Consider the following 26,208-nt stretch of genomic DNA (forward strand, 5'->3'; position numbering starts at 1 on the left):
TTAAAACACTGGAGCTTGATGAACACTAAGCATTGAGTATGTCATTTAATTTGGAAATACCCAGGGGCATAGCCAGAAGGTTCGTAATTATCCTTCATGTTTTTATAGGAGGTTCTTAACTGAATAACTTTTTTAAAAATAGAAGAAACATTTAACCCTTTTCAACCATCGGGTTGAAAATGTTATAAAACAAGAAGCTAGAGTTGTTCTCGGCTACGCCTCGAGCAACTCTTACGCATCTTTTGTGCTCTCCAAACTTCCCGCGTGTTTCATGTCTCGATGAACGGACGCTGACGTACGAATTACCAATTGTTAAGAAAAACTACTGGAAAAGCAAACATATGTTTCATACCTGTAAATTGTTATTTCCTTTAGTCGTACTTTAAGAACCTGATTGAGATTAATTTTCAACATGGCCCGTTGCTAAAGGCATATTTGTATGTACACAAAAAAATCAAATTGAAAAATGTACGATAATTTATGCACAATTAAGTTGCACTACGCGTCAGAAGTTCGGTTATCAATTGGTTTTCAAGAGTTTTGTCGCAACTTCTTTATCAATGAAAATGGAACATCTCGCGAAAGATACATTTTAATACCAAAAGTGTACCTGTATGTCTCTGTGACGAAATTTTCGTTGACAACCTTTGAGTATTTCATGATCGCGAATCTTTAGGCTTAAACTGACACCTTAAAAAGACATAATTATCACTATGCTACAATTATTTGTCCTTTAGCTACACAACACTAATTGCAGCCATACGGGACAAGAATAAATTATAAAAAGCACAAGTCGTCAAATGACCTTTTTTTCTATAAGTCTTGCACAAGATAGCTCCAGCAACTGTTTTTATTTCACAATCTAAAATGTCCGGAATAAGAAACAGAAGTAAATTTTAAATCTACTTTGTCTGTTTTTATTTTGAATTCGATGTTTTTAACTCTGCATTTAACGATTAAAAAAATGTAATTCTCATTACCTTAAGCTTCGGACATATCAAATACAAATTTAATATGTTAACTTTATAGAGGATAAAGTTATATGCAGCCAAGGAAAATACAGTTAATCACGTAAGATATTTTTAAACTGCCTTTGTCCTTTTTCAGATTTCGTACTTTTTTCAAATTAAAAACATTTTACAATTACGGAAACAGCAAAGCTATTCTTTTTCACTTAATTCTGTTGATGTTGTAGATACACATAAAAAAGGTTCGCCATTTAAAGAGTAAAGTTAAATAAGGCTGGAGGACAAGAACCTTGGAGGTTTTTAACACCTATCTTTCTTTATGTCACGAATCCTAAGGAACAAAAGGAAGCAGTAAAAAGGGATGCGCAAATGTGAAAAGATGTGTAAGGAAAAAGGTGAAAAAGGCGCAAAAGTATGAACACGTCCGTTGGCGTTCAAAACCCGTATGACAATATGGAGAACGATAGACAGTGGCAGAGATACAATCAAAGAGACAACGGGCATTTGTTGAGTGGGTGGGGGCTTGAAGCATGGAATGTTAGTAACTGTCAGCTGCACACATTATCAACTTGGTGCGCGCGGGTCAAAACAAGCATTGAAGTCCGCCGGGCATAGGACCTGTTCTCTCAGCATCTCACGTGAATCCTAACAATATGGAGACAGACAATGAAAATTAACGCGGTTTTTGTATTTTATACACTGGATATTTCTGTTACACAAAGAAGTTAAGAAATAAGGACCATAGGAACTGCATTAAATTGTCAAAGGCATTAAGTAAAAACCGCGCTAAAAAGAGACACTGAAATGAACCCATTTACTCCCAAGACTTTTTATAATTTAAATTCTCCTCACAGTATTAATACACCGAAAAACATGGTGTCAATAAGAATTTGAGAAAATCCAAACTGGAGGATAATTTTTTGATAGAAACGTAATGTAACAATAAATTCTCGGAATGAAGGAACAAAGAAACACATTCTTATCTCTTGGGAGAATTTTTCTTCAGAACTTGGGAGTGGATGAGTTAATTAAACTAAGGTAAATGAACAATTATCTTCAACTGTATTTAAAAATAGTATCAAACACTTTACACGAACTACAGACATTGTACAAAGCATGCTAGGTTAAAACTGTCCCAGCTTGTTTTTAAAATCCTACGTTACATCATATTCAACCATGTGCGAGGTTATTTATTACATTTTATACCAGCACATACCAATGGTAGTTAAAAAAATCTGCAAAATTAAGATTGATTTTACGAAACTTTCTTCTAAAACAGCTGTGTATATCTTAAACTTTTGTGCACAAAACGGGTTCTAATTAAAAAGCGTACTCTGAGTACCTAAGTATAAATTCTTAAATCTAAGAAAGATATTATCAGGCATCTTCAAATTCCACTAAGGTAAATTTAGAGCAATAACAGCGAATTTTCAAAAATTAAAAATTTTATGCTGAAGCCCTGAACCTTTCCAACTACGGATTAGATTTACATCTATTCATGAACCTTTTCACCAAAATAATTCCCATTGAGGACTACATGGCTCGTTTTAATTACTTCTCTAGTTTACGGGAGTAAATATTTTACTACTAAAAACAACTAATTCCATTTCACATGCATTGAAAGTTACAGCTATTGAAACTTCAGTTACAGTGAAATCTGTTTCGTTATTTCCTTGTTTAGATTATAAGGAAAATTTTTAACCTCTCTGTCGTGGTTCTTAAAAACAAACAGATTAGTATCCGATAAAACAGACTAAAATTGACCAAACTTATTTGATTAAGAACAGGGTTTTAGCCAGCTTTTTTACTTGTTATAGACCTGTCCCCTGAGAAATTTCAATTTTTGTTTCAAAATTTGAAAGAGTCATATTATTGCAGGGCGAAAGAAAAAAAAGGTAGGACGGGCCTACGGGACTAGAAGCTGGCTACACCCCTAAAAGAAGGTCTAATGTCAAAAATATAGTCAGTAAATTCTATAACATTATCTCTGATGTTTACTTCTTGAAATTAAGCTTAGAATGGCAATCTTGGCACTGATGGAATTGGATTGTATTAAGATGGATTGAAAGGAAATAATAAAGGTAATCTCAAGTTGTAACAAAGGAATTAATGATGAAGGAAAATCATCCAAGTTTAATTAACATATGGCTGAAAAAATTGCAAATCAAATTTTCCAAATTAAAATTTCGCCAACTTTTGTAACTTATCAATGGCTGAGAATATAAACGTAATTAAAACCCTGTGGACAAGCTTCTGGTGATGTACATGAAAAAAAACGCTTAAATTGTTTCCCATACAACTAATTGTAATAAAGGAATGGAGCTGAGCGTCAGTTTGGCGAAAACGGAAACCTCGTAATCGCCTTCAACTACTGCAGGTGTTCATAACAGAAGCCTTGTTACATTTCGTTCTCTTCGCAACCATTTATATTTGTGAAGGTAAGAAAAAAAAAAGGACAACTCCACTGATCAAAATATAATAAAATAGACTGTTTTTATTTCTTCACCAAAGTAAAGTTATACATCTCAAATTCCATTCAACAAAAAAGTAAAGAGTAATGAAAAATAACGAAAAATTGCCAAACTAGAAAAAATTTAAACCTTCCACGTTCCTGCGCCATTTTTTCATTCTTTTTCAGATTTAAAAAAAAAAGACAATTTTTGATTTATGTGATTTTAAATTTAAATTTTCTATTTCCTTTGCCATTGAGGCTCCCATCGCGTGCCTGCATTTTGACGTCAACATCCAGGACATCGGCCATGTGCTTAGTAGAAAAAGAACCAGTCGCCGTGTTTGTACTGGCATATTTTGCTCACCAAAATTGTTGAGTTATGGTCACTCTAAACTCCAAACAGTCAGTAAGTTCTATCTTATTTCGTGCTTATCGTAATTTCGCTCGCTAAAGGTGTAATTTCTCTTCGTAGAAAACTTGCCCTATTGCCTAACTGAATGTTTACTCGGCTTGATTACTGGAACATTTGTGGACTTTCATTGGAATACCTGTAAATAGATGGTTGAGTGTTCACTTTCGAGTCTTATGTTTATGTGATTCTGCGAACTGAGTAATACCCATGAGATCAAGAGTGACGTCATCTCCAATCAGCGAAAAGGGTGCCCAGTATTTAATGTCGTGGAACTTGTCTGATTCTCTAAGGCTTTTTCTGGCCAGGTTCAGTGACTCGCTTGCAGGTTTACCTTCTGCAAGGTGTTGATAAAAGCATTTCATGAATTCCAGAGTAGCCTTGTCATCAATGGCCCACAGAGACACCACAACAGACCGAGCACCAGCCCCCATAAAAGCGCGCGCAATGCCAACCACACCTTCAGCCTTGATCTCGCCCCGACCACTGTGGCAGCAACTGAGCACAACAAGTTTGGCGCGAAGTTGAACATTCAACACATCTCGAATCGTTAAAATGTAATCCTTCTTCTCCGTAGGCACGGTAGATATTCGGTTTAGGTCAGGTGTAAGAGCAATTTCGCCAGTTTCCGGACATCCGTGTGCCGCAAAGTGAACTAAGGAAACGGAACTGAGTCTTTTCAACACCTCACGTTTCGTGGCTTGTCTGCCAGTGATTGGCGTGATATTCAGAATTTTTCCGATCATTTCTACTTCTTCTTTAGCACACGGAAGTTGCTCCAGGACTTTCTCTCCCTCGCTGTTAGTAACCTCGGATACCCACGGATCTCCTACAAGTAATGCACCACTGCTTTTGTGATAATCATCTGGGCAATCGGCAATGAGTCTAAGACTTGCTAACGACGGAGCGACTCGGATTGTGAACGATTCACACAGGTATTTAGAATTACCATCCTTCAATGCAGCATAAGGAGCGATCCACAGGGGTCCATCAGGAATAATGAGTAGCTCATCCCCTTCAATCAAGTCAGCCACCGGATTCATAACGATATCATACAAAGTGCTCAAGTATCCGTCTTGTTGGATGTGAGGTTGAGGGTTGGCTTCTTTGGTTTTCTCATCCACTTTTGAACAGTTCTCCCTCAAAGCATCTAAAGATCGATTCTCGCATCTCACATTAGAACGAACACCAAGTTGTGTATAGACACCGAACATGAACGACTCAAAGGACTGGCTAGATCCACCATTCTCTGAAACAAAACCTTTGAGTTTACTTTGTCTTAACTGAACTTGTTTTCCTTCGGACACAACCCAAAGATTGACGTAAGCTTTGTCCACTGCCTGAAAGACGGTGTTTGATGGAACGCTTTTTAAAACTTTTGAAAAACGTTTCATCCAAATCGATGTAGACTTAGCAGTGACTGCTAAATCTTCATCACCTGCCTTGTGCTGACTTGCTTCACCACAAAAACTGGATTCCATAAGGTCGGACAGAGCTTGAGCTCGTCCTTTCTCAGCAACAAATAAGGCTTCATCTATATTACCTTGTTCTACGAGAACTCTCCACAAACCCGTATACGCCATTTGATGCTGATTTCGAAAGTTAACTTTCCACTCATCTTTAGATTTTAGAAGTACTCTCAAGGAATTGAATAAGTTTATGCTAGCTTGGTAATGTTCAACGGCTTTTGGCAGTCCACCTTGCAACTCAAAAACGCATCCTAATGAACAGTAGGCCATTGCCTCTAAGGATTTGTCTCCTACTTCTTTAGCTATTTTACGATTTAGGTTGTGGTACTCTATGGCTTTTTTGAAATCACCCAGACTGTCATAAGCATTGCCAAGATTGCCATAAGCGTTACCCTCCCCATGCTTGTCTCCAACTTCTTTAGCTATTTTAAGATGTAGGTTGTGGTACTCTATGGCTTTTTTGAAATCACCCAGATCTAAATAAGCATTGCCAAGATTGCCATAAGCGTTACCCTCCCCATGCTTGTCTCCTACTTCTTTAGTTTTTTTAAGATGTAGGTTGTGGTACTCTATGGCTTTTTTTAAATCACCCAGACGGTGATAAGCATTGCCAAGATTGCCATAAGCGTTACCCTCCCCATGCTTGTCTCCTACTTCTTTAGCTATTTTAAGATGTAGGTTGTGGTACTCTATGGCTTTTTTGAAATCACCCAGACTCTTATAAGCAATGCCAAGATTGCCATAGGCGTTACCCTCCCCATGCTTGTCTCCTACTTCTTTAGCTATTTTAAGATATAGGTTGTGGTACTCTATGGCTTTTTTGAAATCACCCAGACGGAGATAAGCATTGCCAAGATTGCCATAAGCGTTACCCTCCCCACGCTTGTCTCCTACTTCTTTAGTTTTTTTAAGATGTAGGTTGTGGTACTCTATGGCTTTTTTGAAATCACCCAGACCCTGATAAGCATTGCCAAGATTGCCATAAGCGTTACCCTCCCCATGCTTATCTCCTACTTCTTTAGCTATTTTAAGATCTAGGTTGTGGTACTCTATGGCTTTTTTGAAATCACCCAGACTCTTATAGAAAAGGCCAAGATTGCCATAAGCACCACCCTCCCCATGCTTGTTTCCTACTTCTTTAGCTATTTTAAGATCTAGGTTGTGGTACTCTATGGCTTTTTTGAAATCACCCAGACGGTGATAAGCATTGCCAAGATTGCCATAAGCGTTACCCTCCCCATGCTTGTCTCCTACTTCTTTAGCTATTTTAAGATTTAGGTTGTGGCACTCTATGGCTTTTTTGAAATCACCCAGACTGTAATAAGCATTGCCAAGATTGCCATAAGCGTTACCCTCCCCATGCTTGTCTCCTACTGCTTTAGCCATTTTAAGATGTAGGTTGTGGTACTCTATGGCTTTTTTGAAATCACCCAGACGGTGATAAGCATTGCCAAGATTGCCATAAGCGTTACCCTCCCCATGCTTGTCTCCTACTTCTTTAGCTATTTTAAGATGTAGGTTGTGGTACTCTATGGCTTTTTTTAAATCACCTAGACGGTGATAAGCTTTGCCAAGATTGCCATAAGCACCACCCTCCCCATGCTTGTCTCCTACTTCTTTAGCTATTTTAAGATGTAGGTTCTGGTACTCTATGGCTTTTTTGAAATCACCCAGACTAAAGTAAGCATCGCCAAGATCGCCATAAGCAACACCCTCCCCATGCTTGTCTCCTACTTCTTTCGCTATTTTAAGATGTAGGTTGTGGTACTCTATGGCTTTTTTTAAATCACCTAGACGGTGATAAGCTTTGCCAAGATTGCCATAAGCACCACCCTCCCCATGCTTGTCTCCTACTTCTTTAGCTATTTTAAGATGTAGGTTGTGGTACTCTATGGCTTTTTTGAAATCACCCAGACTAAAGTAAGCATCGCCAAGATCGCCATAAGCAACACCCTCCCCATGCTTGTCTCCTACTTCTTTAGCTATTTTAAGATGTAGGTTGTGGTACTCTATGGCTTTTTTGAAATCACCCAGACTAAAATAAGCATTGCCAAGATTGCCATAAGCGTTACCCTCCCCATGCCTGTCTCCTACTTCTTTAGCTTTTTTACGATATAGGTTGAGGTACTCTATGGCTTCATCTCCCCGATTATAGAGACCTATGACTTTCTTGACATCACCTGAACTGGCACTACCGTGGTCATGACTAATAGGATCTTTTTCCTCCATAGACTTATCTCCCACTTCACTGACAGACTGAATTCTTAATGACAACAAGATCCTATTGTTTTTTTCAATCTTTTTTATGTTAAGGGTTAAAAATGTGGAAAAAACAAAAAAATATTATTTTTCTGATCATATTGATTTATGATAGTGCATTTTTACATTTGCGTACTTGGTTCCCAAGCCTTTGAACAGGAGTGTGGCTAAGGGTGACCTTGTTATGATAAAAACATTGCTGCTATTTAAAGCAAACTGCTTTGTTATTATCGTTTCTAGATACTGGTCTCTATCATAACAAGGTCATCTTCAGCTTTTCTCCAAATCAAAGGCTTGGCAACTAAGTACACAACTATAAAATGGCCCATTAGGAGGGCTTGCATGAAAGATAGATGTTTTATCAACATTCAGTCTTAAAGTCAGTTATGAAGTAAATTTACATTTCAAAAAATCTTTTTTCAGTGTGCAGCCTAAAAATTTAACGCGAAATATCTAAATTTAATCCCTAGTTTCCAAAAACTGAGCAGCACTTGCTCAATTTTTAAATTAATATAGCTTTAACATCAGACGAATGTTTTACAGCAGTGGAAGAAATGAGTCTACAACACCAATAGGTGTCTTTAAAATTTTTATTTGTCTATAGGAAAGCAGGACGAAAGTTTCCGAGTCTCTAAGTAGTGGAAAAAGGTCGAAGGCAAGAAAATCTGCATAAGATATCTAAACATTACCGAGCTTTTTGTTCTGGCTTGTTTTAGAGAGATCATCTACCCACGTACCATGTATAAACTGGATGAATATTAGCCTTTTAGCCCTTTAACTCCCATGAGTGACCAAGAGAGAATTTCTCCTTACAATAGCAATACAATATCAATCAGATGAGTGTTGAGAGTAAAAAAAATATCAATTTGGGGATAATTAGTTGATCCAATGCTGAACTCTTTGAACTAACATTACAAAAATCGTACGGTTAACAGTAAGGATAATTACAAACTTGGTCTGTGAATTAAAGGGTTATCTAAACTAATGTACCAGTTATTGGCATGGATAGTATAACTAAATCAAATTGGCTAAAAGGAGTAATATCTTTAATAAGTCATGAGGTAATAACTATTCCTACGTTTCTTAATAACACACACTTAAAGTATGTGAGCTGACAAGTTCCCATCATAATTAATACCCTTCTTTGTATTTTCTCCCTTGAAACATCAAATTATGGAAACTATTTCCATTATACCCAGGGTTAAAAATGAAAGATTCCTTCAAAGGATACAGCTAGTCCCTTATTACACCAAGTGATTGCTTCTTCAAATCTCTTCAATTCAACACAAGCAGTGGCTCCTGTAGGCAACAACACAAAGAAGCATACTATTACTGTAGCTCAATTCTGAGAAAAGAACCTGAAACCATTGAAATCATTACAGAGCAGAAGAAAAAAAAGACAAAACAAAACAAAGCAAAACCACCCCCCCCCCCGTTTTTCTTGGTTTTCACCAAGGAAATCGCTTCAAATAGGTAAAATGTATGAAGCTCTCACTGTGATGGTATTTAACCGATTACTCAGAGGGTTTGCACACATATTTTTACATCCTCAGTTAATAGGCGCCGCGAGTATCAGTCAGTTTGATCTACGGCTTGTCAATCAACAGAGGCAAATATACGACTGTGTTTTCAGACTTTTCGATTCATCCAAATATTTGACAACTTTGAGGTTAAATATCTCCCGTTGGCTGAAAGCTACAACACTAATCTTAATTACCCTTTATAACCCATCATTTCATCTCTGAAAATCATCAAAAAAATCTTTGGACACTACCGCATTTTTGTCTTGGATACCTTTTAAAATCTGCGATTGTGACAAGTTTCTCTCAACTACACCTGTCACGCACTTCTTGCTCTACGCGGTCACTTGACAAAATAAACCTACATTTTTTAGTTCTTTATACAAGATGATTGATCAAGAAAGGTTAAAAATGTTAAAAACGTTCGAGATTTTTTGTAGGAATGGAAAGTTTCACGTTTAGAGAGATGCATGTTGACGAAAAATCAATGGGAAAATCGTTGCGTTTTTTTTCTTCAGTCGTTTATTACTTTCAAGATTTGCTAAAATCAGGACATAGGGCTCTTGTACAGAACAAAACATTCATTAGTCTATACTTTGATCGTCTATTATCATCATCGCACAGTTCACAATAGGGAAACTGTAACAGGAGAGGAGATTTTAAAGTCACATGTCGCCTGCTTGTTGACGTACAAGTTCCCGAGTGTAACAACTTCGGCTTTTCCATACCGCGCATGACGGGAAACTCTGCCCCCCTTATTTCATAGGAAATATCAATAGCCCCATAAATTCATTAACTACGCCATGTTTCCAGAAAATAAGACTGGAAAATGTTTTTTCCACTTTCCACCATCAAGAAATTCCACGTATAGAAATAGTATTTGTAGGGTTACTGCGTGACTTTTCATGAGAAGTAAAAATTGTTCATCTTTTTTTTTCATGAAGATACTTCTAGAAAGTTCTTAATCCTTCTGTTATCTTATTTTTCTGTTTTTTGACTGCAAATATCATTTGCATTTGCTATTATTTTCGCTGATTGTCATGGCCTTTCCTGCGTGCACGTGCAAGCTAGTTCATATACAGGACTCTTTCGAGTTTCTCTGGGTGGTGTCGGGCTTAGGTGTGTAGGCCTGGCTCGAAATATATCTGCACGCTGCAACACGGGTTCCTATGCTTTCTCCTTTTTCTTCATTTGGATTTTCATTCTCTTGCTTGCATTATCACACATTTATGTTTTTTTATTCCCTCAGTGCGTTCCCTCAGATTTGGAAGTAGGCCGTGAAAAGTCAATATTGACCAGAACTGAAATCCTTTTCTATCACTATTTGTTTCAGAGAACCCCCGTCATTGGTGACTTTATTTCTCAAGAAAATGTGTTTTTATTTGCTATTTATTTCCATTAGAACATGAAACTAGGTCCTGATAAGTTTTTTTTGTCTCGTGAGTCCCAAAAACTAGGTTTGCGACAACATCAATTAAGAAATCAAAGGCAATTACGCCTGAGAAATTCGCTTGTAGCCTTCTACCCGCAGAAGGCAACTCCATATAATGAAACGTTCTAAGACCTCTATAAACTAGAGACATTGCGTAATGTTGAGGGGTGAAATATTTACCCTAAATCTGTGACCCTCAAACGGATCACGTACTCGTACATGTAACGTCCGGAAAATGTCACGCATGTATAACACCGTAGGCGCATCTGGCGAATTCTATCCATTGGCTTCAATACCAAAGAGACAACTTATTTACTATTTGTATATGAGCAATCTTATTTACCCTACTTGAAAAAATTCTTGATGAAGTCTACTATTGTCAGACGAAACGCGTGGGAGATAAATACAAGTTTTTACTTTCTCAGTTCGTGCAGTGATGCTCACTAGTTTGTTCAGTCAAAAATGCTTTTAATGTGAAGTCACGTCGACCTCGACAGAAAAATTAAGCTCACCCTGTCATAATCGATGGTTTGATACCGTAAGTACCAATTTAGGTACATCATTGGGCTTTGATCACAATGATAAAAAAAATGTGCGTTTCCTCACGCTTGCCACGTTTATTCTTTGGAAAATTATTTTACTGGAGGGCGATGTCCCTTACCTTGGCGCGTCTTGACTCTGGCCGACGAAAATTATCGAGGTGAACTCCATGAAATTCTAGTCAAATGTTTTAAAAACTTTGTCTACCCTTGATTTGCACGCAGAAAAAAAGGCAAATTCCGAACGGTATTTCAAAACATTTTATTCATTAGTCAATTTATGAACTGTTTTATAGCAGCCCGAGGAAAAAGCAAAATTGAAACAACCGGCGTATCGGTCAAATGAATTCCAATTTTTTCAACAAGGAGTTGGTAAGTTCATTTTTCCTAGTAAATTTAAGTGGGGGTCTTTTTTTGTGACAGCCGATCAAATATAGACATCTCTAAAACGTCTCTGAAACTCTTATTAAAAAGAGTTTGCACTTCCGGTAATATTTTCCTCCTTCTCGCAACAGCGCAACAGACATTGTTAATCCTATGTACTGTAGGTGTATGCCATATAAAAAATCGAGTGTCTAAAAAGCCCTCAATTCAATCTAACACTCGAATTGATAAAGTCAAGATGGTGCAGTTGTCTTGTTCATTTGCAACTAACTGTAGAACCAAATGTTATTTTTCTCGCGCTGGCCAGGGACGGCAACAGCTCATACCTCTAAATTCGTGGGTATACAGCTTAAAAAAAAACATTTGAGAGACGTCGATGTATCCCAAACATGCGTTTCGTCCGAGATGGAGCTTATTCTAGCGCGTATTGGCTTATTTAGAGATTACCAAGGTCGCGATTTCACGATGTACCTCAAATATCGTGCACAACTTGGTGCGAGATTTAGACCTTCGGGTTCGTAAATGCCAGTATCCTCCTCATAAAAATCGGAGACATAAAGTGAGAGAGAGATGAATCTGCAGATGGCAGAAGAAATCAAAGCTGGTGGCGAGTCTTCCTGGTGGCGGCAAGGTGACTTTAAACCTTAATAGAACGCGTACTGTAGCTGCTATCTTAGAGTCGTTAATGAATAAGGAAGAAGGGCAAGAAGAGCGCTTATCTGAACATCAGTTTTCCTAACTGGTGATTTGTGACTGAGATGAACTTTATATCATATGATTGCTGGGGATACGCAGGTACGGTAGAGGCGCTCACATAGATAGAGGTGGGCGATCCTCCCTCTGGCTTAAGAACTGCGACAAGTTTATAGCGCAGACCAACTTGCACGGTTTGAAACACCTCAGGGTCTCACTAGGCTCGTCACATTAGAAACCTTCAGCCAACTAATCGTAGAAGCGAGTGGTTATCAGCAATGTGCACAGATTTCTGAACGTGGGTCATCGCGAGAACTATACCCAATCCGTCATAGACGGAACAAGAAAGCGAGATATTCTTGCTAAAAGAAGGATGTATCAAGACGTTTCAGTCACCGGCTGCCATCCAAATGTACCCTGACAAAGACAAACACAGTGAGGCCGACAAAAAAATTCCGCCTAGGATAAGATCAAGAGGAAATGGACAAAGACCGGCTTGCCATTCTATAGGGGATGGCTACGTTCAAGGTCGGACCTCAGGTAAAAATTCTGAAGAACAATCTCGAATTAGCCAAGAGGACTTTGGATGGGCTCTTTGGAAAACACAAAAAACAGCCACCTTTTCTCAGAAAGCAGAGAATTATCTCCTAGACGTGTGCTGGACAAGGGAGGAAACTAGTAAGGCAACCGCCTCTAATGTGATTTCCCAAATATCGAGTTTAAGAGACGGCACCAGCCAGAAATGTTGACTAAGACTGACCGGTTGATACAGCAGCAAATCGCTCGATACTTTAGCCGGTTATCTGCCGTAACAAAAATTGGCTTATTGATGAGGTCCCCCTCTGTAAATATAAATGAGGACGGAGAGGCCGCTGCCAATGATTTAGCTTCAGAATTCGAAAGTGACCGAAAAAAGGCAGAAGATAATGAGGGACCTTGCAAAATTTAGACGAAGACTGCAGGAGAGGGTACAGCTGCTATTAAGCTAAAAAAAAAAGACATTTGCATCTCACTTTTCTTTCATATTTATTGTCTTTGCTCACGAAAACAACTGACTATGTCTTGGGATTTCATCAAGGGATATTTGCAGGTAGCCTACTCGTCAAATTACTGCTGGCTCATTCTTATTTGAAAATTTTACAAGTCACGCAATTAAACGCCGGCGACACTCGATCTAGAGAGATGTAGATTTATATGTAATAGTAGAATGCTTGAAAAAAATACGCAGATATTTTACGATCGAAGCAGGTAAATAATCATAGTGAGCTGCAGATTATTTTGAAATTGTTATCTAGCAGATAGCACGAAAAACGCGCTTGAATAATTCCTACGGAGAGTCTTCGGGTCACACAACAGATGTTAGCTTAGCGGAGTTCTGCATGTAAATGTTCGATGTCGGTAAGTGAAAACGTCAACACTATTTTAATTTTATTTTCGGGATAGAAGCACAGTTTTTAGTCCGATAGAACTATTGATATTTGCTCTCGAGCGAGAGCGCAGAATTTCTCGTCTGTAAAAGCCGAAGTTGTAGCACACTGGAACAATTGGTAATATCAACCAACACGCAGCATGTGACTTTAAAATCTCCTAAAATGAGCAATGATGATGATTAACAATCATATTATAGACTAATGAATGTTTTGTGCCGTACAAAAGCCATATCTGCTGATTTTAGCAAATCTTCAAAGTAATAAACGACTGAAGAAAGAAACGCTACGATTTTCCCATTGATTTTTCGTTTACATGCATCTCTCTAAACGTGAAATTTTCCATTCCTAGAAAAAATCTCGAAAGTTTTTCACATTTCTCACCTTTCTTGATCAATCATCTTGTATAAAGAGCTAAAAAATATAGGTTTATTTTGTCAAGTGACCGCCTAGAGCAAGAATTGCGTGACAGGTGTAGTTGAGAGAAACTTGTCACAGTCGCAGATTTTAAAAGGTATCCAAGAAAAACATACGGTAGTGCCCAAAGATTTTTTTGATGATTTGCAGAGATGAAATGATGGGTTATAAAGGGGAATCAGGATTAGTGTTGTAGCTTTCTGGCAACGGGAGATATTTGACCTCAAAGTTGTCAAATATTTGGATGAATCGAAAAGTCTAAAAACACAGTCGTATATTTGCCTCTGTTTATTGACAAGCCGTCAATCAAACTGACTGATACTCGCAGCAGACATTAAGTAAGGATGTAAAAATATGTGTACAAATCCTCAAAGTAATCGGTTAAATACTATCGCAGTGAGAGCTTCATACATTTTACCTATTTGAAGCGATTTCCTTAGTGAAAACCAAGAAAAACCGGGGGGTGGTCTATCTCCCCCCGGAAAAAAACCAAAACAGAAACTAGTTTGTCTTTTTTAGTTTTGGGGTAGACCCTTTAAATTGGTTAAGTCTCATTGAAATCGGTGAGATGGCATGTAGCACGACTGACTGGTGCTCTCGTGGACACGCTCTTAACATATCTGACACCTGTGACTTATTGAACTTAAAGAACTAAAATTTTCATGCTGAAATTTTGCTTTGCATTCCGCATTGAGTTCTTCATCCCGTTCAAAATAATATTCTTATCATGATTAATGGAAAGTAATGGCATAGCAGTCAAGAGCTGGATTCAAATGTACATCAGGGTGGTCTCGACCTCTTAATTAAAGTCAATTGAGACAAGATTGAACTCCATTTAACCTCATTTAACCTTGGAGTGTTGAGTCTTTTTTTATTATTATTATAGTACAACTAACATATCTAACCTCTCACAATTGCCTTAAGGAAAGTTGGATTTAACTCAATGGCTGCTTCTGCATCCCTTAGTGAATCCTGGTGATTTCCTGTTATTGAAATAAATATCTCTGATTAGCCATACATGTTGCAAACCAACTACCATTACAACTATAATTTTGGAAAAAACTTGTGATGCTCATTGATATCTGGGGTAAGAGGTTACTTCTTTGTATATTTGAGAGGCCAAGATAAGATGTAAATTTTTCCGGGCATGCATTCAAAATTATCACCTTTTCAGAAAACTACTACTGACAACTCAATAGCTTCAAAAGAGAAAAAAAATGCATATTAAAGCTCTCATCATCTTACCAAGTTTAGAATGTGCAATAGCCCTGTTGTTGTGCAGTTTGGCCTTCAATTCTTTTTCGTTGCAGTTCATTTTAATTCCTTTGGTGTAAAAATGAATAGCATTGATGAAATCTCCTTTCTTGAAGGCCTCATTACCCTCATTCCTATAAACATCAGCTGCCGCTGCAAAGAAAAAATAAAAAATAATTTGTGTCAAAGTCTGTGGTTGTAGTTAATAATTACCTGTGGTTGTAGTTAATTAGTGCATAAGCAGAGCTGCCAAGATCTGGAGATTTAAAATCTGCAGATTTTTCCTTTAGTGCCAGCTGCCACTTTTGCACCTGCCTGACTTGACCCATCCCCTGAAAAGCTTGGAGGATGTGTGCAGTCCCCCCCCTCCCCCCCGTCAACAGTTATTATATAACTAACAGTTATTATATAAATCATAAGAATAATGATAAAGAAGATGAGATGAATATTTAATAATGATGTTAATAATTTGGTTGACAACAGTGGTAATAACAATGATGAGAATTAAGCGTCACTCAATTAGAAGCAAACCCTTAGGCATTTAAACTTTTGGTTTCCTAAAATTCCTATTCCACAGGCAAAATTAATAATGTGTTTGAATGCCCCACACAATTTTTAGGCCAAAAAAATAATAATAATAAAAATAATAATAATAATAATAATAATAATAATAATAATAAGCAACCTGACTTTCAACTAACTGACCAAACTTTAAAACCTAGACCTTGTAGACTTTTTTCTTCTCAGCCATTTGTTAGTGAAAGTTCACTATCTTCCTTAACTCTTTAAACCCTAAGAGTGACCAGCATCTCACTTCTCCTAACAGTAATACTGCTGAATCATTCACTAAGCTCATGAGAATAAAGGAAATGATCACCAACCTAAGAAGCATTGATCTTCAAATGAATTCTCTTTTTCAGTACCACAAGAAACATACAAAGAATAGTATGGAGAATATGGATACTGATGTTAGGGTGTCAAGGGTTAAACACCTCCATATTCAATGATATAACACTTGCACTCTACTGGAAAATGGTTGCTTAGGGGAAGTTGACACTTTCAATTTAATGTTGCATAATATAATGGAAAGATGGTGATGATGATGATGGTACTTATGATGCAAACTTACAAAATGGATGTTATATGATGATCAAATAAAGCATTTACTTATTATAACTTTGTGTAATTTGCTTTGAACTTTGAGAAAAGAAAATAACAAATATGTCATAGATCCTCTCAGTCAATGAACAACATATTGTAATCATAGAAGAGAGTCCTAACTGGCCAAATATCCTTTAAAGTGGTAATGCAGTGTATTAAGTGCATTCTCCACATCTGCTTACATTAGTGAAACTGGTGGAATAGAAAACGTTTTAACGTGACTCAAGCCAAAGTTGAACCTAGCTCACCTCGTAAAGTGTCCTCATCAAAATCTGGAGCATTTTCTTTGTCAGGTAAGTCTTCATTTTCAGATGGAACCTTAATTGGACTTCTTTCTTTAGCCATAGCAACTGTAAGGGGATGCTTCTTTCAAAAAGTTGCTGTTTTAAGTCATCCTGGCCTGAAAAAAAGATGGTTGCAAATGGTAAAAAATTAGCTCAACATATTACCCAATTCTAAACTAAATATTTTTTCCCTTCTGAGAATGGGAGGGATACATAGACACAAAATCACAAGCAATTAATATTAATAACATATTTAAAGCAGTAAAAGAACAAAAGATATATATACTGAAGAAAACAAGCATTAATATTTAAATAAATAGTAATTCACTTCTCATTACAATAAATTTCAAGATTTACCAAAGACATCCTATGCAATTGACTAAAATAAATTGGGCAAAAATCAACATCTGTGTGTTTCAAGTTTATATAATTCGTAACAATAGCAATTTAAATCATTTAAACTAAGAGGTGGTAGGTAGTTAGGTCCCATCTGAATTTGAAAAGTGGCCTGTCCAGGGCATGAGCTTTACTTAATCCTGGTTTCCTCACATGAAGCAACTGGGAGTATTACTACCCAGCCCTGGACAGGATGGAAGTCCATTCCACCATTATTTCCCCCCCCCCCCCCTACTCATACCCATTTATACTCCTGGGTGGAGACAGACACTGTAAGAGTAAAGTGTTTTGCACAAGAACACAACACATTGACTGGAACCCAGACCTCTTGACCCTGAGTCCAGCACAGGCCAGGCTACAAATGCAGACCTCTTGACTGTGCATCCACCTCACTAATCATAGGACCACCATGTCTCCGCAAGAGGAGAGAGTTTATGCTGAATCGTTTCTCATAAGAAACAAATTTTACTACACCAAAGTAAAATTTTCTTATTTGATTTTTAAATAGGGATTACTGGTCAAAACTTATAAAAGATATATTTCATTTATTCAATTTCCTACAGTTGAGCTGATGCCCATATTTGTATAGGTGATTGTTAGTTCAACTGTTTCACTTTATCACAGAAAAAACAGTGAAATATTTACATTTATGCATGCTGATGTATGTTGAAATGGATTTCAATTTGGTGCAGGTGCTGACATTTTTGCTTTATTAGTATATGTATATTTAACTAATTATTTTTGCAGTTATTCCATATTTATATTGTCTGTGCACAAAACTGATTTGTCTTTGATGCTAACTTTAATTCTCCTTATAATCATGACTGGTTGTTTTTTAGATATCAAATAATCCTTGCCGGCTGTCTTCACGCACAAAAAAATTCAATAAATGTGAAGTAAAAAGGAAGTCAATTGAACTGGAATTCAAAATAGCCTGTAAGTGTATATCGCTTTTACAAAAACCACTACAACTTCTATATAACCAGCTGATTGCCAGGGCTTTACAGAGGTATATTGGCCCAAGGTTGTAACAGTATAGGAATGACATGGTGCCAATATTCCCTAGTACCCCTCAAGAGAGCAAGGTAATTGTAATGCACCAATGTCACTTGGACTAAACTAGTTTACAATGAATTTACATGTTTTATGATTTTCTGTATGGTGCAATGATGGTTTATGTGGCAAAATCCTGACCAAGTAAGAACCAATCAGAACTTTACATTTATCCCAAGACTACCTTGGCATATAACAACATAAATTATCACCAAACACATACTTGGATGCATGCAGCCTCATGCAGAACTAAACCAGTTTTGATAAAAAAAAAATTGATCGGAAACATTCAGTTGGTATGATTATTGATTGATCGTATGTTGATTAGCAGATGACAAAAGGTAAAACTTCACTCAGACACTAATCAATCATTACCAGTTGATGAATTGGACTCCTAAAACTCGAATGCAGTTAATTGAAAGGACTCTTGCAGTAAATAACTAGCTGAATTTGAAGAAAAATCAACTTGTCTCAATATTTAACAAGGAAATCAGTTTTACAGTACAGTTTGGAAGGACAATCTAGGCTGTCTATCGAAAAGAAAAAATCACTTTCAAACTACAGTATAAAATGATAAACATAAACACATGAAATACGCTGAAATCGTAAATACGGGAGCAAATTAAGTTAATTCGTACATAAGCCCGACATGAAAGCTTGTGCCAAACACGATTGTGTACGTGCTCCGCATGACACGCAAACGAAACTGAAAGTGTTGCGATCAAAAGGGCTTGCACTGAATCAAATCGATAATTTGGATATCCTTTGTAACTCTCCCGAATTACTTATTTTGTCCAAGGTAAATGGCAGGCATTGCTTGCGAATTTTTGTGAATTCGAAAGCTGTAACTTGTTAAAATAAGCTCAGCTTAATAAGCTTATAACTAACACGAAGCGGCAATACAGTTAAACACGCCAGAATAAAGTAAAAGTTGGCAATCGTTGTCACTTAACTGCAGGAACGTCTTTCATTGTCGGAAATCAGAGAAAGTTCGGACAGATGAGGAACATTTGAAGGAGGAAATCTCAACTAAAAAAATTTGAAATTAAAGTATTTACTTTATACTCAAAAATCTGATACAACCATGCGTTCTTACCTCTGTCGCAGAAATGGAAAGCACGTTTGACTATTTTACGACCTTGCTTCCTCAGTCCGTCATGAAAATGTTTCAAAGTCACTAAGACAGAGAAAGTACTAAGAAGACTCGAAAGCTATGTCATGGAACGGAGAATCGCCACAGCGCGTTGTGAAAATGGAACAGGGAGTTTCTTGGCCCATAAATCTGTGCAAGCTTGAAGCCGGAAATTCTTCAACGTAAATTGAAAGAAGAGCCCACATATGGGCGGCTGTCACCGCCAAAAATACAAAAATAGAATTGGTTTGTAAGAACAGATAGAGTCTAATTGTCTTTTGGAGAACGATTTGAAGTGAAATGGTTTAGCGTGACCCCAAATGGTTTAGCGTGACGACAAATGGTTTCGTACAAACCGAAATGGTTTAGTGTTACAGCAGTTGGTTTACGTAACCGTCAAAAATACAAAAGGGAAATGGAAAAGTCAAGCTTGAAATTGAATAGGATAAGAATCTAAAGTGCGCCTCAAAACTATAAAAACTATATAGTTTTTAGGCGCCCTTTAGTTGTAGTTTCGTCATCTTAAAACAATGAATCGCTTTATCACGTTTCCTGGCTATAGTTCTTACTGTCTAGACGGTAAATGTGCTGTCGTGTAAAATGATGCATTTTATCTGTATTTTTGTTATTCCTTTTGTTTCAGATTCTTATTTTACATTGAGGTAGAAAAATGGGGAATTCTTACCATGACCATGGTAAGAATTCTCCATTTAAAGTACAGCAGTTTTCACTTACAGAAACTGAAAAGAACAAAAGGACAATTTAGAACTAGCTAAGAGCGATTTGAACTCCCAACATGGTTAAGCCGCAACTATCAGAAATTTTACAACCTCAAGATTAAGTCTCTAATAGTTGCGGCTTAACTTAGTTTTAACAAACTATAAAAATTGGAGTTAAAAAAAGCATATGGTTTGAAACGATAGGAAAATACATCACTGTGAAAGCTTACTTTCATTTTCAGTAAATGATTATTGAGCTACTGAACGTTCTGCAGCTCGATAAGTATAGGAAATCGTATGAACGCGAGTGCATTTCGTGATTTATGGGCACGAGTGATGTTTTGAAAGTTCTCAAAATTGCACGAGCCGTAGGCGAGTGCAATTTGAGAACTTTCAAAACATCAATATAAAAATATAAAATAAGAATCTGAAACAAAAGGAATAACAAAAATACAGATAAAATGCATCATTTTACACGACAGCACATTTACCGTCTAGACAGTAAGAACTATAGCTAAGAAACGTGACAAAGCGATTCATTGTTTTAAGACGACGAAACTACAACTAAAGGGCGCCTTAAAGCTATATAGTTTTTATAGTTTTGAGGCGCATTTTAGATTCTTATCCTATTCAATTTCAAGCTTGACTTTTCCATTTCCCTTTTGTATTTTTGGCGGTTACGGAGTAAACCAACTGCTGTAACACTAAACCATTTCGGTTTGTACTAAACCATTTGTCGTCACGCTAAACCATTTGGGGTCACGCTAAACCATTTGGGGTCACGCTAAACCATTTCACTTTACGGTGAGTAGATTGATTCGATACTATACCATTGCAGCTTACGATTAACCATTTGCCGATAACTTAAGCCATTTCACACTTCTCTGAACCGTTTGTGTCAAGTCACTAAACCAAAGTACAGTTAGCTGAACTGTTTCTCATTTCGACACTGAACCATTCAGTTAACACTTGGCCACTCGTGTTTTTATTGAATCAGTTCAACAAGGTTGGCTACACAGCTCCTGAATTGTATAAACATTTTTTGTTTGAATATTTCATTTCACCAAAAGCGACTTGTCCATTTGTATTTTAAACAAATCTCTTAAGATAAGATCAAGTGTTCTCCAAAAGACAATTAGACTAATTACCAACCAATTATATTTTTGTATTTTTGGCGGTGACGGCCGCCCATAGATGTAAATTAGAAATCCTACAGCTAAACTTTTGAGAATATAACTTACTATCAAGGAAAAAAATTATGACCCAAGATGAGGAAGACTCGATAGAAATGAATAGGTTGATGTATTAACACAAGGCGAGGGTGAGAAGAAGAACCAGAGTCGAGAATGAAGGAACAAACATGAGATGATATAGAATTGCCTTGTAACCGGGGAACTGTGGAACATTCCGAAAAGCAACAACTGAGCCAGCGGTGAAAATACACAGCGAAGCCAGCCACACTATTGCTAGCTGTTCTGAAAAAGGGAAAGTGGCATTTTATTGCACTGATATGCGGTGGATTGGACCCTGATGCAAGAAACATCACGAATCCTGTTCGGAAGTGCCCTAACTATTTGCCATAGCAACAACAAACTGAAGACCACTGGATAACAGGAATTTCGTTGTCTTGGCCAGATTAGTATTATTTTGGCTGATTTCCGTATCTGTGGCTGATCTATTTCGGGGCAGGCTGTCATGATGGTAAAACCACCTGTAGAAGAAAAAATATAAGATAAATTGAGAGGTTGCTTGAGTCAATTTTTGTGGGGCATCTGCCGTTGGCCTTTCAGAACCCCTACCCCATTATCTATTATCTAGTCTATTCTGTGGCTAATTATCGACCCCCATCTTAGTCACTTTTGGTAATACGCGCTGGTAACGACCTTCTAACTGCGAACTTTCCGTCATTTAATCCCTACTTTCTCAGAATTGTCTTACCCCCAAAATTTCGAAAATGTGCGACCCCATTATTGTAATTAACTCTGTTCAAAATGTTATAGTCAATAGTCAGTTCGGTCGTGATCGTGACCTATAACTAGGAAGCACACCCCACGGGGTGGTCATACATGCAGCTGTGCCTCTGCTACGATCTACATACAGCCGGAATACACAGTGCATGTTCTTGTAGTAAAGTAACTGAAGCTTAAAGCGAACCTCGTAAGTGGTCTTCATTAACATCCTGAGTAATTTCTTTGTCAGCTGTTTCAACGTCCACAATTGGAACTTCAGTTGAAATCCTCTCCATGGCCACTAAAGATGTGAAGAAATGTTTGCTACTAAATTTCTGTCTTAACGCTATCATATAAAAAGATGACTACAACAGGTAGCAGTAGCCATCAACTCAACTTAGCCTGAATTACATTAAATATATATGCTCTCGACAAATGGGGTTAAAAACAGAAAAAAGCAGCATTAAGGTCTTAAGGCGTGACTTTTGTCACGAAGCATCTCCATTCCTACGAGTTCTCACGTGGTCTCGCTAGATGCCGATATCGAGTCACGCACTCCTTAAAAACAGACATTCTAAAGCAGGTATTTATTTTACGAAACTCTTTTCAACTCGCATTTACTTTTGTTTTTCACAAGTGTCTTTGCGGAACTTTATTGTTTCTTGCTTAATGGAGTGACAGACTGTCACGCACTGACGTAGACACCACTATTATAAAATATTCACTAAAGTAATCTACTGTTGATTTGGTAAGAAATTTTAGATAAGATTAAAACCATTCCAATTTTCGCGCGATGGAATCGATGACTCACGCCCGAGATTCTCCTGATTGACACGAACATTCATGGTGCCACTTGGAGTTACACGCTCTTCAAGTTGAAAGCCGTTCACTGCAACGATTTTGCACAATAAATATGTGCATTGAGGATGCCCAAAACCTTTGAATCAAACTCACCTTTCCTTGGTTTAAACACTGAATTAGTTGTGTTTGAACGCGTATGTAACAAAAAGAGCAAGCAAATAAAAATATAATAAGTCTCAGTAATTAAAATGATTATTATGGCATATTAGGATTTACACCCGTTTATATGTTAAGGGAAACATCTAAGAAGTAACTAGCAATTTCGCTTGAGACACGAAAACACGAATATTATGCCATTTGCTTTTTTAACCCGAGAGATGTGGAACAGGCTATTTACAATTCGTTAGAGCCATTTTCTCTGTCGTTCGCATAGCGAGAAAGTAATAGAATTCCTAATAGTTCATTTCGATTGAGTGTCTTTAAACCAAAGCCAAAGTTAATACATCGGCAAATCAGAGGAGAGGAAGTCATCTCAAAGAACCGATACGAATTCAAAGTAAAACCAAGCAAAACTGCAAAAGTCGTGGAAACACGCGAGGGTACAAGTCGCGATTGGGTTTAGCGTTGCATCTGATCAGTTCTGAGGGGAGCGAGAGTTTTCTGAACTAATCATAGAGCGTGATGAAGCAAATCTCGGATTACTTTCGACACTCAATCGAAAATTGCGCCAAATGGGATAAGAGGCCGTCACTCTCACCAATCTATACACCCTCTGTTTTACTGCTCTATCATCCATGTTATCACTGCAAAGGTGCTTGGTTAGAGAGAATATTTTTATCATCAATGAAAAGTTTCTGCCAAAAGAAACTCGTCATTTTGAATCTGAAAGTGGTTGTACCAAAGTCACGCAGAAGATCATTTATCATTTCAAAATACTCCGAGTGTTGTGCTCCCATAGACCGATATACCTTATGAACTTGAACAGTAAGTTCCAAAATGGTGGCGAGCAAGTTCATCAGAGAGATGGCAAATAACACCAGCACGGAAAGCTTTGACAACACAAAGATAAAATTGGGATATTGACGCTTCAGAAAATTCAACTGCGTATAATTCAAGTAGCCAACAAATATAGTTCTTAGAATATATTTAAAAGCCAAACCCATCAATATCATCCAGGAATTGATGGATTTGGCAGATATAGCGAGCTTGACGTATCTGGTCAAGGATACAAACAAAAGAATCATCAGAGTCCAATAGGAGGGAAGGAATTTCAGCTGATGTAGGATGGCTTTGTATCCAAGAAAATCTGGAACTTTCTGCAGTGCCAAGATGATGATGATTGTGAAAACAGAGAGTGTAGCAAGCCATGTTATCACCAGTTCTTCGGAATATGGAAACACTGCGCCTTTCTCACAAAAATAGACAGTGGAATTGTCTTTGAAACAATTTACACTGCGAATCATGTACACACATGGGCCACCAATATTCCATAGTAACAGCAAGGTAAAGCCTACAGCCCACAGTTTGATGGATCTTTTGTTTTGCCTGTCTTCGTTTGGAAGAGGCAGGTAATAGCTTGAGCGGTGCAGGAGTGATGCATGCTCGTCTATGTCCACACGGGTTGTCATCATAAAATCTTCCATAAATATTCGTTCAATCACTTCGTTGCTGAAATACAATACACTGATCTCTCCTTAAAAACTGGTGATCCTTTGATCAATACTGAGGGATAAAAAAAAATCAAAGCAGAACTTTTTAGATGTACGTCGTTAGTTTCGCTTCATAGTAAATGGAAATGTTGTTTTGATAGGCGCGTAATATATTCAGCACACAATTATTAAGAAGCACTTAACAACAATGATTCAATGCTGTGTAGTTTAGGAATTTTTCATAACAGTAAGCCGTGAAGACTACAACACCATCGTACTGAATGAAAAAGTTATGAAGTAAGAGGGCTCTGAACTTTGAGAGAGCTAAGGTGCTGAAAGTTTATTGTGTAAGAGTTCTCTGTGTTAAACTGAGAAAAAAAAATAGAAAAAGATCAGCTGATGCGAATTCCTACCTGGTCCGGTAAATAGAGCAGTCATAGCTGGGCCAGTTATTTTGCTAAAAAAAAACTAATCCATATGTCCCAAACAAACTTATCATTTTAAAGGACGAAGACAGACGAGCAGCGAAACAACACAAGAAGCACAACATGAGTTCTGTGCGGAAGCTAGAAATGGTTTTCAATTTTTTAAATGTCGTTTCAGGTTAAACATTACAGAACTGATCACTCAAATCATATGATTGCTTTCTAAATATTTAGTCATTATTTTAGAGAGCAAAGCCAAGGTTATTTCGTCTTTATTAGGAACATTCAGCTGTCATTACACTGGCAAGTGTGTTTCAGAAAATTCAAAAGGCTTCATTAAAATCAAAAAACAATTTTTTTTCTTACCTTGATATTACTCCAGTGTTGTGTGTTTAAGCGAAAATCTCCAGGTCTCTGCAGTTTTGGTGAAACTTTTGCAAGGGTCTGCTCAGGATGATGCTTATGACCACAAGTACTACGTTAGCAATGACCGAAAAATCAGAATGACCAGTAATCGTCCGTTGTACCTTTGCGGCTTACACCAGTCATTGCCAAGATTTGTGTCACAAAATGCGTCCCTGTTTCATGAATATAATTTCAGTTGCTGACGCATTGAGAAATGAGAAATTTAAGGGACTAAAATAGCGTCCACGTTAATCATCTGACAGCAGACTTTTAGTTCAGTGAGCTGAGCTTAAAGAAAATCAATTTTGATTTCAATGCGTTCATTCGCCGTTAAGCAAATTCATAAATCTATTCAGCTGGAGTCTACAAATCTTCATTTAAGTTTTAACAGTCAAACTGTCGAACTGAACTGTCAAATCAAAATAGAAGTCAAGCTATCACACGAACGAAAACGGATTTTAAGAGAATTTTGGCAGCTCGTTGAGCCCGTTAAGAACGTCATGAGGAAGAAAATGTTTAAACGGTTAGTGTTTTAAGTACGTGGTATCTCTGGTTTGTTGTGTTTCATTTCATCAAAAAAAATTAATGCTGAGTCTCAAGTTGACATTAGCTTTCTTATGCAAATATGATACCACTATTAGGATTGGAATCGTTTAAAATGAAGAAAAAAAGAAACAGTTTGCTGATCTTAGCTGAACGTCACGTTAAATGTGAAAGTAGGTTACTGGAAAATGTCGAATCCAGTAGCACGAATTCCTTGGTATATAGGAAGGTCTTAAGCGCGGTTATTCTTCCGCGATTATTCCACCTTTGTGATAGCATAGTTCTACTGAGGATGAGGATGGAGATTTACAACTGTGTAGCTGTGTCTTGTTAAAGGTATTGATTTCTTTGTATGATTGGCAAAATGGGAGTAAAATTTATTATCTAAAGTAAACGTAAATCAAATTTACATTAATCAGAATTAATAGTGATGTTCGTCAATGATTTTGTTTTAAAAATATTTCCCGC

At 37.3% G+C, this 26,208-nt stretch overlaps 4 protein-coding genes across 4 annotated transcripts in view; 1 reads left to right on the forward strand and 3 right to left on the reverse strand.

Annotated features, from left to right (window-relative positions):
* LOC149034771 (uncharacterized) overlaps positions 1–26,208 on the reverse strand; it is a 90,220-nt gene that overhangs the window by 44,010 nt on the left and 20,002 nt on the right. The gene's annotated exons all lie outside the window — the stretch shown is intronic.
* Positions 1,636–19,407, reverse strand: LOC149034773 (uncharacterized). Its single transcript, XM_089194462.1, has 6 exons — positions 19,214–19,407; positions 16,633–16,784; positions 15,215–15,376; positions 14,875–14,952; positions 8,789–8,856; positions 1,636–7,596 (listed from the first exon to the last, which is right to left on the reverse strand). Exons 2-6 carry the CDS (start codon positions 16,727–16,729, stop codon positions 3,991–3,993), a joined length of 4,011 nt encoding a protein of 1,336 aa, XP_089050588.1. The 5' UTR covers positions 16,730–16,784; positions 19,214–19,407; the 3' UTR covers positions 1,636–3,990.
* Positions 23,519–24,397, reverse strand: LOC149034774 (uncharacterized). The gene has a single exon (XM_089194440.1). The coding sequence runs from the start codon at positions 24,359–24,361 to the stop codon at positions 23,519–23,521; it is 843 nt and encodes a 280-aa protein (XP_089050566.1). The 5' UTR covers positions 24,362–24,397.
* The window catches only part of LOC149034775 (neuroglobin-like), a 55,471-nt gene continuing 54,774 nt past the window's right edge, over positions 25,512–26,208 (forward strand). Inside the window, exon 1 of the mRNA XM_089194906.1 lies at positions 25,512–25,720. Coding sequence (XP_089051032.1) covers positions 25,512–25,720 — 209 coding nt within the window. The remainder of the gene's footprint in view (positions 25,721–26,208) is intronic.

This window comes from Pocillopora damicornis, chromosome 14 (genome assembly GCF_964200805.1).
Source record: "Pocillopora damicornis chromosome 14, jaPocDami1.2, whole genome shotgun sequence".
NCBI lineage: Eukaryota > Metazoa > Cnidaria > Anthozoa > Scleractinia > Pocilloporidae > Pocillopora > Pocillopora damicornis.

What these genes read in the sequence shown, in the direction of transcription:
- LOC149034774 (XM_089194440.1), bottom strand. Translation starts at nt 24,361, where the DNA reads ATGGAAGATTTTATGATGACAACCCGTGTGGACATAGACGAGCATGCA.
- LOC149034773 (XM_089194462.1), bottom strand. Translation starts at nt 16,729, where the DNA reads ATGGCTAAAGAAAGAAGTCCAATTAAGGTTCCATCTGAAAATGAAGAC. An exon ending in TGATGAGGACACTTTACGAG is followed by an intron (nt 15,377 to 16,632) that starts GTGAGCTAGGTT and finishes TTTTCTTTGCAG; the next exon opens with CGGCAGCTGATGTTTATAGG. An exon ending in TATTGCACATTCTAAACTTG is followed by an intron (nt 14,953 to 15,214) that starts GTAAGATGATGA and finishes TTTCAATAACAG; the next exon opens with GAAATCACCAGGATTCACTA.